Source organism: Bos grunniens, chromosome 18 (assembly GCF_055505025.1).
Source record: "Bos grunniens cultivar Pamir isolate PY7600 chromosome 18, Bosgru_T2T1.0, whole genome shotgun sequence".
Classification (NCBI taxonomy): Eukaryota; Metazoa; Chordata; class Mammalia; order Artiodactyla; family Bovidae; genus Bos; species Bos grunniens.
Window position 1 is genome coordinate 22,442,579 of NC_141182.1, and position 12,827 is coordinate 22,455,405.

General features: G+C 39.4%; 1 protein-coding gene across 11 annotated transcripts in view; it reads left to right on the top strand.

Moving 5' to 3' along the window:
- The window catches only part of FTO (FTO alpha-ketoglutarate dependent dioxygenase), a 422,958-nt gene that overhangs the window by 270,737 nt on the left and 139,394 nt on the right, over positions 1-12,827 (top strand). For 4 of the 11 annotated variants that reach the window (XM_086350693.1, XM_086350689.1, XM_086350699.1 and 1 more), the window contains one exon: positions 5,787-5,894. The exons of 5 other annotated variants lie outside the window; for them this stretch is intronic. In XM_086350693.1, coding sequence (XP_086206819.1) covers positions 5,787-5,871 — 85 coding nt within the window. In that variant the 3' untranslated portion in view covers positions 5,872-5,894. Of the gene's footprint in view, positions 1-5,786; positions 5,895-5,960; positions 5,989-12,827 lie in introns of all 11 variants that reach the window. 2 more of the 11 variants (XM_086350695.1, XM_086350696.1) reach the window with 1 other exon arrangement.

Here is a 12,827-nt window from a genome sequence, read left to right on the forward strand (position 1 = left end):
TGCTCAAGCGCTTAGTTGTACTCTTAGGACTTTATAATCTCTTTGAAAGTCCTAATAAAGGCATCTCTGATGTCCTCATCTTCCCTACCCAAGGGCAGCTATGTTGGGGAGAAGGGAAGATACTAGAAGGAGCTGCATTTCAGCACCTTGCTACCTGCCTGAAGCCCGCTCCCTACCCTAAAGTGAGGTACTGGTGTTCTCCTGATTCGTCCAACCCTGTGCACACGCAACATTCAGTTACTTCATCCTGTCTTCCTTCTGTGTTTCTAGAGCAGCAGCACAGCGCAGTATGCATTTTGTGGTCAAAAACCCCATTATCTTGGATGAGCCTTCTAACTTGTCTGACCTTCAGTGTCCTCTTATATAAAATTGGAAGACTAATACCAACCTTACAGTGTAATTTTGAAACTTCGTGCAGACGTATATATATGTAAGTGCTTTGTAAATGGTACTTGATGCCTATGAGTCATTTTTGCTATTTGACTAGCTACTGCCTTTGTTTTGTTTGGGAGGCTCCTCTACTATCATTAAAATAGCTAAATCCATAGTCCTTTTGGAACTTACTTCGTGGAGTTGCCCATGTGAGAAGCAGCTTAATTTCAAATCAACCAGGATTGGTCCATGATCGAATGCCAGGGGGCACTGTTCCCATTGTGTTGAATATATGGTACCCTCAGAAACACAATTGCAATACTACAATCAATTAGTAAAATTACATGTGCATTAATTTTTAAAAACACCATCCTTGTAGAGAAGGGAGACAAAAAGAAGCAAATGTAGAATGGGAATTGAAACCTACAATAGGTTTCAATGGGAAACCTATTGAAAATGTGTTCATTTCTCATTTCCCTTGTAGCTTCTAATTTGGTGCTCATTTTTTGAAACTACTGTTGGTTTTCTCAGCATACAATGTTTTAATACACAGGGCAATTCTTTCTCTTTTACCCCCCTTTTAGGATCTTTTGCTGATCTTGGTTTTTATTGCTCTGGAGAAGTGCCTTCCAAAGCTCCTGAAAGTAAATTTCATTTATGTCCTTTGTCTGTATTTAGAATTGAGCCAAACCAAGAATGGCCTCTATGTTGGGTGACCATCTTGGTTGTCACCTATATGCGATGTGATCACAAACAGAAAGAAACTTAATTTTCTGTATGTAGATGTGAGAGACAGGTGGATACAAACTGTAAGATTCTAGTACCTTCTGCCCATGTCAAATGAGCTAAACCCTTCCCAAAAAGCCAGCCAGAAAACATATGATACCATTTGCAATGGTAGAATGTTGCACGCTGTTCTTCTGTAATTATAATGGCCTGATCCATGTGGGGCTGTGAGTCTTGCTTAACCATCATTAATCTACTGAGTCTTGGTATCAGCATCCCATCTTAAGGAGCAGCAGTGCTTGGCTGGCTGAGTAGGGCTTTGATTTCATTGTAATAAGGATAGCTGTGTTAAAATTCTGCTGCTCGGTGGTACCCAAGGATTCTGGGAAGAGAAGGTTTGTCTTTTTTTCTTTTCTCCTCTCTTTTCTGCTTTTCCCTTTTTGGCGTGGTGGGGAAGCATTGTTTCTGTCTCTTCCATCCCCTAGGTTACTATTTGTGCTCTCCCTTGATCTCCTGCTTGTCCCTTTATTTCTCCGCATCATGAAAGTTTCTGTGTGACCAGGAGTCTGTTTAGTAGACCATATTGTGAGTGAAGGGCCAGCGTTTGTTGCCTGATTTTGGCAATGCTGGGCAGTCAGCTGGGATGTAATTAAGACTCTGAGAACAGGCTGTCTTCTCCACGGGAAGGGCATGTTAGATGGTACTGGGATTTGGGGCTGTCAGTTTGGCCAAGGCTGGAGACAGAGCTAGGGACAGAGATATTTCCTTTCATTTATAATCCCTTTATGTACAGTGTATGCACTTGGCGAAGTTTACATCTAACCTAGTGGCTGGAGCTTACAAGCCAACGCAGTGCAATTAGCATATGTTACATGTATATTTTAGTAACATTTTAAAGCAAGTGCATATTTCCAAAGTGAATTATGCATGGATGACAGCAATAGGGTTGTGTTGCACTGGGTGTCAAATCCCACAACTTTTTGTCGAGACTGTGGGTTTAACACTAAAAAGGCAGAAAGACTAAACGAAGTAAAACAGTTTTAATTTTTAACAGTTTGGTTCGACCCAAGGAGCCAGGCTGTGACAGATATAACTGACATTTGAATAATTGGATTAATTTAGAGAAGGGCAAATCCGGTTTTGACGGTTGTGCTTGTGTGTATGTCTTTTTTTTTTTTTTTTTTTTCAATTTTTTGCAGGAGTGGAGTTGTGTGGCTTAGATATGCACTTTGTGTGATGCCAAGCAAAGCTCAAGGAAACTCCACCAAATGATTAAAATTGTCACTTAATTAGCTTGTTTTCATATATATGTGTCTGTGTGTGCGTGTACATTCTTCCTATGTTATAGAAAAGAAGCCCACAATATATACTTCCTTCACCTCTATCTGTGGCATGCATATATACATTTTGGATATATAAGCAAATTATGTGTGCTCTTGGGAACTTAGGCAATACAGTTGGAGGAAAATATACACCATTTCAGAGGCATTGCAGAAAACGTGCAGACAAGGAAACTCACCATGACATTGGCAAACCCTTTTCCTCCCCGTATCCTTGTGTTAGAAGCCATCACAAGGCAGCAGAAGAAAAGCCTAATTTCGTATCTGGGGTATCAGTAGCCGAATTCCACATGGTTAAGTCCTCAATCCGAAATTCCTGCAGATTTATGTGGCTTTTTAAGCTTCTTGTGTGGAGATCATCTCAGCAACTTGAAACCAAATACAGTGCCCTAGCACCCCTCCCCCTCCAAAGTGCTGTTAATAAAATACACCGTCTAGAATCAACACGCCAAGGCTAGAACCTGCGGCAAGCAGTCTTGAATTGTGGCGCTGGGCTGGTTCTAAGAGCCTTTTCCCCAGCAGGACATTAACAGACATTAACACCCGGGCAAGAAGTGTTGATGTGTGGTTTACAATGTTAGCACCCAGTTAGGCAGGGCTCACACATGCTGTAGGAATCTTGTAGCAACACATGTGTGTGTGGAGTCAAATTAATGAGAACCATAAAGGGAGAGACATTCCACTCGGGCTGGGGACCTTATCTTAGCCTCCTTTTACCAAGCAAACCCAGTGCTCAGCTGGGTGGCAATGGCCCGGTTGGATGTTTTCAATATTAACAAAACATATACACACCAGTGTCTATAAAACAGGTAAGCAACAAGGACCTGCTGTATAGCAAAGGGCACTATACTTAATATCTTGTAATAACCTCTAATGGAAAAGAGTCTGTAAAAGAATAGATATATACATATAACTGAATCACTTTGCTATTCTCTTGAAACGGACACAACATTGTAAATTAACTATACTTCAATTTAGAAAAAGACGAAGGAAAAGCAGGAAAAATGAGGAGGCTTGAAAGTTGTGTTTTGCTCTCTCATCATTTGATGGTGGAGCCCTGCATGCTCTTCAGCACTTTCGATTAATACCCTTTCTCATCAGGTGCCCTTCAGGCTGAGAGGAAAGGAAACTCACGAGACTCACAGTCTGACTACGAGGCAGACATTATTATTTTCCCCTTTCGGCTTCCCCTGGCTCTTCTTCAAGTGTTTCTGGATGGTTCGGAGACACTTTCTGGTTTACTTTGTAAATGGGGCGATGAAGCTTTCTTGTCTCCTGCCTGGCTCTCCTTAGGGGATTCTCAAAGCCTTTTAAAATTGTGTGTTTTTCTGGGGCAGCCTTGAAAGTCCCAAGAGTGAAGTTGCCATCTGTCCTTTATATTAAAAGAATCTTCTGTATTGTATACCTGATGGGCTTGTCCCAGAGATAGATGTTGTTAATTAAAGGACAGCATTTGTCCTTTATCTGAAATAAATCTTCTCTCTTGCCTGAAGAACAGTTTTCCCAGCTTTAGGAAAGAGTTAAGGACATTCTGCTTGGAGTCCTTGTGTTTACTAAAGGTCCTCACTCCAGAATCACTCCCTTGGCTTTTATGTGATCAGATATGAAGAATAGTAAATTACTTAATAAAAATTTTTTTTGCTCGTTTTCTTTCTAATTCATTTATCTACCAAGGTTGTAGCTTGGCAGAGGCTTATGTAAATGAATGTAACACAGAGTGTTAATGGTAATTGGTGATTTTGGGGTAGAGATTTGCAAACAGCAGGCTCCCAGACATTCTAAACATGAGGCATCCTTATGCAGTAGATACGATGGTCCCTATACCTTGCAATGCCACGTCTCTAGTTTGCTACAACACAGGCTCTGTTTTTATACCCCCTGCCCCTGGGAAAAGAAAAATGCCAACATCTGCCCGCAGTAAAAAGAGCTGGAGTTCCGTCAGATCACAGCTCAAATACGTACGTACATGGAGAAAGAAAGTACCTTCTTTAATCTGCTGGCTCTCCCTGTCTCAAGAAACTCAGAAAATAATTCGGATTTTTAATGTGGAAAAGCAGCTTGGGCAATGTGGCTGTGAACTGGTGTCTAAAGTGTGTCAGCCTCTGTTGTCCTGTTAAACTCGGAGAAGGAAGGTGGCTAGGGCCTTGCCAGGGACGAGCTTCAAGGAAAAAGCAGACCGATTGCAGTGGCAGAAATGTTGCTTGAGGAACATGATCAGGGTTGAGAATCGAGGTGGGTACAACTGTCCTTTTGTTGGTAGGAAAGACCCCAGAATCACCTATGCCACGTATCGTGAAAATAATAGTGGAGTGGACCATGAATTTCTGGTGATATAATGGTCCAGCCAAAGCCTAAGCCTAATATGCAGTGACTCACCTTTAGAGAAGGATTTCAGTTAGGTACCATTTTCCATCATCTGTTCTTTTTTTTCCCCTCTTAATCATACAGACCAGCAATCAGGCAGGTTGCAGGTTAGAGTAAAGCAGGCTTGGATGAAGACTTGTGGCAGCTGTGATGAACAGGCCACCACTAAGACTTTTTGCAGGGGCCAGCAGCATCTTCATTCTGACCAGTTGTACCCTGTGGGGATGTGAAGAATGCTCAGATTTTTCACTAGGAGCTGTGGATGTGAAACTGTTTGAACTTCTTAATATTAGCAGATAATTCACTATTTTAAAACCGTATAGGCTCCCAATATGGTGTGCCCAGGTTCAATCCCTGGTTGGGGAACTAGGGATTGTTCTAAGGAGTTCTCATGTTGCAACTGAAGATCCCGTGTGCTGCAACTAAGACCCAGTGTGTGCGTGCTTAATCATCAGTGGTGGCCAGCTCTTTGCAGCCGCATGGACTGTAGTCCGCCAGGCTCCTCTGTCCATGGGATTTTCCAGGCAAGAATACTGCAGTGGGTTACCGTTTCCCACTCCAGCAGATCTTCCTGACCCAGGGATAGAACCTGGGTCTCCTGCTTTGCAGGCAGATTCTTTACCTGCTTGAGCCATCAGGGAAGCCCCAAGACCCAGTGTAGCTAAATAAATAAATAAAATGTTAAGTTAAAAGTAAATAAAACCATCTAAGTCAGATCAAATCATCTGTAGTAAGATGTGCTTTCTGGGCTGCTAGTTAGTACACACTGATACGCATAATATGGTAACTTTAACAAAATGGGGATCTCCTCAGTAATAAATTGACCACATGGAAACATTTTTAAAAAATAGAAAGACACTCAGCCACAAGCAACTATTAATGTTTTGGGATTATTTCCCTTTGAGTCTTTGTCTATTGTATATGCTTTTTATACACGTTTTAAAATAGTTGTCATAGCCTTTGTTTTCTCACTTACAATTATAGGCAGTTTTCTTATATGGCTGCAAGATATTCCATCAAGGAAATGTATCGAATATGCAAAATCATTCCCCTATTGGTGGACGTTTAAGTTGCTTTTGATCTGACACCATTGTAAGTACTGTTGCAATTACATATTTACTGATACTGCTTTTCCCTTATTTTGGATTACTTCCTTAGGCTCTGAAAGGAGGATTGCTTAATCAAGGTATGACTGTCTTTATGGTTTTCAGTCCATATCACCAAATTGCTTTCCAAAGGGGTTGCACCAGTATGCACTGCAGTCAGCAGAACAGGAGTATGCAACTTCTCAGTGTACCCTTGCCAACATTCTTACAGTTTAGGGATTCTAGCCAACTGATAGGTGAAAATCAAACCTCACTGATGTTTGGATTTGCCTTTATTTGAGTTTTTTCATACATCTGTTGACTAATTGTACTTGCTCTTCTAACATCTGTATTTTCTGAGGCTAAATTCTGTTGAGGTTTGGGTTGCTTTTGTGTGTGTGGTTTAAAGTTGTCTCTGTTAACAATTGATAAGTAATTTGGGAAGAGCCTCCTTGGCCAGGCCCTCCTCCAGGGGACCCCCTATCTCAGCACGGCTGCAGCTGCCACTTTTAACTGTGCATTAACTTGGACTTGAGCCAGGGCCCAAGCAGGGTCCCCTTCCTAAAGAGGGGCTCTTGTGTGTCTGGTGAACCGCAAGCTCAGGGCTGTATCTGCCAATATGTTTCTGGCAGAGCCTTCTAATAAAATCCCGTCCACACTCTTCTATGAAATGCAGTTGCAAAACTGAATGATGATTACCTGATGCCCTTTTTCAGCCACAGCCAATCTCCATGTGTCAGATAGTTTTGTCCATTGCCTCCCGACTTCCGTCCTTCACCTCTGTGTTTCATGCATGTTCTAACTACAGTATAGATGATGTAAATTCAGAGTTTGTTATAATATGAACGAATGGAATGGGCCTCGAGCCAGTAATATGGAAGAAGGTTCTGTTATTGGCTCTGTCCTTTGTTTAATAATAGCTAACAACAAGAATATATTGAATGCTGAGATACTTTCTTAGCATTTTTCATATGTTATTGAAATTTCATAACAGTCCTACTAGGTAGAAAATGTTATTATCCCATAGAGGTAAGGAAACGGAAGCTCAGAGAGGTGAATATTTGTCTAATATCAGACTTCATTGTTCTGGACGAAAGTGAATTTTTCATTACTCAGGGTCTCAGTCTTCTCATTTGCAGAATGGAGTTGCTTCTCTTCACCTCATTGCATTGGCATGGAACCAAAATGATGTCCTGTATTTTATTAAGGTGGCTTCCTAGGTGGCGCTAGTGGTAAAGAATCCACCTGCCAATGCAGAAGACATAAGAGGTGTGGGTTTGATCCCTGAGTTGGGAAGATCCGCCGGAGGAGGGCATGGCAACCCACTCCAGTATTCTTACCTGGAGAATCCCATAGACAGAGGAGCCTGGCGGGCTACAGTTCATAAGTTCACACAGAGTCAGACACAACTGAAGCAACTTAGCATACTCACACACAGACACACATATTATCAAGTTGCATTGAGTATTGAACCTAGGACATGTAAACAAAGGTGTAGTTTTTAATTAGTTTACCTCTCCAGTGATCAGCTTCTTCATTCATAAAGTCGTAAGTACAGGACCAGATTATTTTCATTGGTTGCTTTCAACTATAGCATCTTCTCATTGGCTACAGACTCAAGCCTTGGTGAAGAAAAAAAAAAAAAAAAGCCTGTGTAGTTCCCAGGGGCTGTACTGATGATTGCATGCAGGTTAAGTCAACTCTGCGTGCCAGGGTTATCCAACCCCCTCAGCCATTTTTCTTGGGAAGAAAGTGCACACTTTTAAGAAGGAGGAATTTCACTCTTCCATGTGCACAGAGTGCATGTGAGCTGAGTCTCTTCAGTCACGTCTGACTCTTTGCGACCCTGTGGACTGTAGCCCACCAGGCTCCTCTGTTCATGGGATTCTCCAGGCAAGAATACTGGAGTGGGTTGCCATGCCCTCCTCCAGGGGCATCTTCCTGACCCAGGGATTGAACCCACATCTCTTATGTCTCCTGCATTGGCAGGCAGGTTCTTTATACTGGTGCCACGGTGCACACACAGAGAGTACAGGAAAATTCTCAGAATGGGGTAGTTGAGGTTCCAGTGTCTCGTGGCTGCTTTAAAGCCATATGGAACTGCTTACTTTGGCCCCAAGGATGCTGTCACCTCTTAAATGTAAAAGTAGGAATATACCTTATTTCTGGTTTTCCTCATACAGTACCTTACCCTCAGGTGGAAACTGAATCAACCAAAGGGATTAATGGAGAAAGAAAAAGGTGCTGAGTCAACTCCACACAGAAATGCATTCAGGTTTAATTTCATACATATCATTTAAAAAAAAAAAAAATAGGGGTTCAGGATCCCATATGGCATTTAGCCTCCTAAACAAAGATGAGAAACCCCAGACGAGAAGCAGGTGGCCTGGCACGGAGAGCAGAGGTTATTTTTGCCTCTGGGCTCCTGCCATTTCAGAGTTTAGCAGTGGCGAGGCTATACAGCAGGACGCTGACCCCAGATGCTCCCTCGATGGTGGGGACGGAGCAGGCCCATCACAACTTCCGAGAGAGTAAACTTGCTCATATCTAGGTCACAGTGACCCTCCCAGAAAAGTCTCCGTCTTAACTTATTCCTCTCTACGGCTTAATTGCTACTTCCAAACCTGATTCATCCCCAGTGAAGTCACAGCCTTCATCATCCACCCATCCCCTGTGATCCCGTGATTCCATGCAGTGAGGGCGCATTTCTTTCAGGTCACCTCTTGGGCAACAGGTTGAGAGGGCTTCGTCTTGAGGATGGTGTTAGGAACCAGAGGTTCGGGAGCTTCGCTTCTCCTTCTGGCTCTCCCTCTCCTTAGGGTTTAGTTTCCCTGACTGAAATCTGAAGAAATTTGAAGTAGGTCGGGAATTTTAATGTCAAGTGCTGGTAACATTTATTACCTGGCCAGTAACAAACGTGAATGAGGAGAGAAGAGAAAGAGGAGGGAAGTAGCTGGAAATGAGGGAACTTGGGGATGAGGTGGAATGGATACTTTGATTGGATGATGGTTATATGGGCATATACATTTTTCAAAACTCACTGAACTTATTACTTGAGATCTATGCATTTTATTGTACGTAAAGAAAGTAAAATGGACAACCTAGTGAACGGGGGGACACATACTTTATTTAAAGACAGCAATGAAAAAAATGCTATTATCATTATAGCCTATTTTTCTACTGTTTAATTAAATTGAGAAAATAAAAGTAGCATTGAGTCTATGTAATTTATCTATTTATGAATAAAAATAACTGATATATATTTAAAAATAAAGAAATGAAGGTGGTGGTGATGAGCTTCATCTAGCTGCTTCTCTGCAGAAGGTGGCCCCAGTGTGGCTACGTTTTCAAGAAAAGGCAGAAATTTGGATATTTTTATAAAATCTCAGATTATGTAGGTTTGTGGGTCTTGTTTAGTCAAATAGAACATCAGTTCATGCTGTTTGAATTAGAGGCTTCTTAAGTCTACCCGAAAGATCATTTGAGCTCTAATATTGAATGATTCTGGTTTGCTATCAGACCTTGAACCAAAAAATTGTGCTTGAACCTTAAATTAAAAAAGGAAAATCAAACTTCAGTTTTCTTCCCCTATAAAATGTTGATAATCCATGGCTAATTTTATAGGGATCTGGTGAAGAGCATATGAAGTAGTACCTTGTCTAAAACCACTGTGAAACATGAATAAGTAGCGTATAAAGCCAAGTCACGATTCTCATTATTGTTATTCAAAAGAATTACTTAGATTTTTAGAACTGTTAATGTTCAGAACAGAAGCACTGGGCTTTTTCGGGATGGCTAATAAAAACATCAAGAATTCACCAGGAGTCCATTGCTTGCCCTCAAATGAACGTGCAGACTTTTCATTATCCTTGGAGGAGAGTGTTTCTGTGGCGTGTGAAGAAAAGAGAAGGCGTTTCATAGGTACAGCTGCTCATATAAATTGCAAAAATTCTGGGAGCTGAAGTCCGAGGTATGGCAGTAACATATAAAGAAATGCAGTGGGCTGTATTAAAGACTCCTTGTCGCAGGCACTCACTGCCCAGAAATCGGAAGCTCTGTCTTGTCCCTGACATTTTGTGAACAAGCAGCCTGTATTGGATGGTGATAAATGGATTATCTTAAATGTCATTCTGCACTGTTTTAGAGTTGCAACGAGAGTTTTGATATTGAGTTGTTGGTTAGTATATTCTATACCAATCCTTTATGATGAAATAATCTCCTCAAGTTACACCTAGAAATGTCAAAGTTGCTTATTTCTTCAATCACCCGTAGCAATGTTTCCATTACGAGAGATGCAGAGCAGGTTGTGTAATAATATCAAACTATTTATAGAAACATTTCCTAGGAATCTCTTCTCTCCTTGAGTTGTTTGTGTATTTAATACTAGAGATTTGTTTTTATATTTATGTATAGTTTTCTATTTCTAAATTAACTTCAGCTGAGGTTGTTTCACTAGTCTTTATAGAGAGTGCATTTAAAAATTGATATTAGCATTCAAAATAAAACTAAGGCCAGTCTAACCTTTTTAAAATATAAAGATCCATTTCATATGGTTTCCAATATTGTAATAGTCATGTGTGTGTGTTACAACTACATCCTATATATGATATGAATGTTATCATCACAACAAATTGAAAACATGCTGTTTATTTAGGATAAAGTGGTATGTAATACTTTGACAAAAGAAAATTTATTATTTATTTTATGCTAATTTAGGCATTATTTCAATTTGTAGTATTTCTTTGAAATTCCAGGTTTAATCAAATTATAACTATAATACAGAATATAGTCATTTATAGAAAGATTTGGTCCAGTGAATTTATGTGGAAGTATGTACAAACTAGATTTTGAAAGCATGTCTCAAGTTTTACTTGGCAAAGGTATTCTAAATATTAACTTTCTTCCCTGAAGATAAGATCTTTCTACACTCAGATATTGAAATTATTTAATACGTCTGTACATACTGACTCTTCCTTTCCCTCTGTACTCCACTAATCTTACCCGGAGCCTTCCTTCTCTACAGTCCTTAAAAAAAAAAAAAAAAAATGTAATGCATATTTAAAAGAAAAAAATATATAAATAATAACATTAAGTTGAACCGTATAAAATTACTATTTTTGTACATCAAAAAAGTCACGTATCAGCAAATTTATGCAAATTACCCTAACTGTTAATATTTATGTTATGTTTACTATATGCCAGACATGTGCTTGATGTATATGAATTTATTGATTACAGTAAATCTTATGAGTAGGTACTATTATTACCCCAACCTACAGATGACATCTGAGGCATGGATTGATTTAAATAACTATTAGAACAAGGCATCCTACCTCCAGTGCTTGTAACCATTGCTCTGTGTTGCCTCTCCAGAAAAGCAAACTTTCTTTGGCTCTATCACCAAATATTGGTTTCCCCTGCAAAAGTCATGTAATCAGCTTGATGTGTATCCTTTTCAATCTGCCTCTTATGTTCTTGTGCACATTTATATATGAACCGATAGAAAATAATGGTATTATCTGATTATTTTCATTCTTTCTGTTTTCTGTGCGATGTCTTATCTTAATTTCATCCTTTCCGTATTCATTCCTTCTTTCCTTCTCTCTTTATTTTTTACAGATAGTGCAAACTATATAGTTCTACAACTTGTGTTTATTCACTGTAAACTCACTTTGAAAGCTATTTGTGTTAGTACGTACAAATCTAAGTAATTCATTTTGACTGCTGCATGATATTCCATGTCTGACTTTAACTCCCTTGCTATTGGTGATATATGAATTCTTTTCTTTTGTTTCTGCTATCACAAGCCATATTGTAGTGAATATCCTTCTTCATGCCTCTTGGTCCATATATAGACCAAATATTTCTATAGTGTAGAAGTCAAGAAATGGTAATAATAGGTTAAAGTACGTACACATTTAAAACTTTAGTGACTGTTAAATCATCTCTAAAAAAGCTGTGTCAATTCTGTTCCCATCACTTGCATATGAGGAGTTGTTATTCATTTGACAATCTTGATTATTTTATTTTTGCCACTTTGATAGATGAAAAATTCTATCTTGTAGTTTTAATTTGCATTTTTTTGATCACTGCTGCTGCTGCTGCTAAGTCGCTTCAGTCATGTCCGACTCTGTGCGACCCCATAGACGGCAGCCCACCAGGCTCCCCCGTCCCTGGGATTCTCCAGGCAAGAACACTGGAGTGGGTTGCCATTTCCTTCTCCAATGCATGAAAGTGAAAAGTGAAAGTGAAGTCGCTCAGTCGTGTCCGACTCTTAGTGACCCCATGGACTGCAGCCTACCAGGCTCCTCCGTCCATGGGATTTTCCAGGCAAGAGTACTGGAGTGGGGTGCTATTGCCTTCTCTGTTTGATCACTAGTGAGCATGTTTTCATGTTATTATTGAATATTAAATATGTTTCTTCTCATATTACTTGTTTATACCCTTTATGCATCTTTCTGTTATTTATTTTTCTCTTATTCATTTATAGTTATTTATATTTCTATATATTGATTCTCTTCAATTTTCTGTTACAAATTTGTTCTCTTAATCTGTCACTTATTATTTAATTTTGAAATTATTTTATTGTGATATCTTTTATCTCAGATGTATTTTAATCTTGTCATATGCGTTTATCAAATATATTATTCTTTTCCTTTATAGTTTTTGCATATTATTGCTTTCTTAAGACTGCCTTTCTTACTCCATGTTTTGAAATAAATCCATTTTTATTGTATTCTAGTGCTTTCATAGTTTTGTTTTTAATGTTTATTTCTTTAATCTACCAAAATTTTACCTTTGTGACTGGTTGTTAGGTAGAGATTAACTTTACTAATTTTTTTTTTAAATGGGAAAACCAGTTGGAACAATAACATTTTAAAAATAAACCATTCTTATCTCTACTAATTTGAAAAGACACTTTTATCATATACTGAATTCC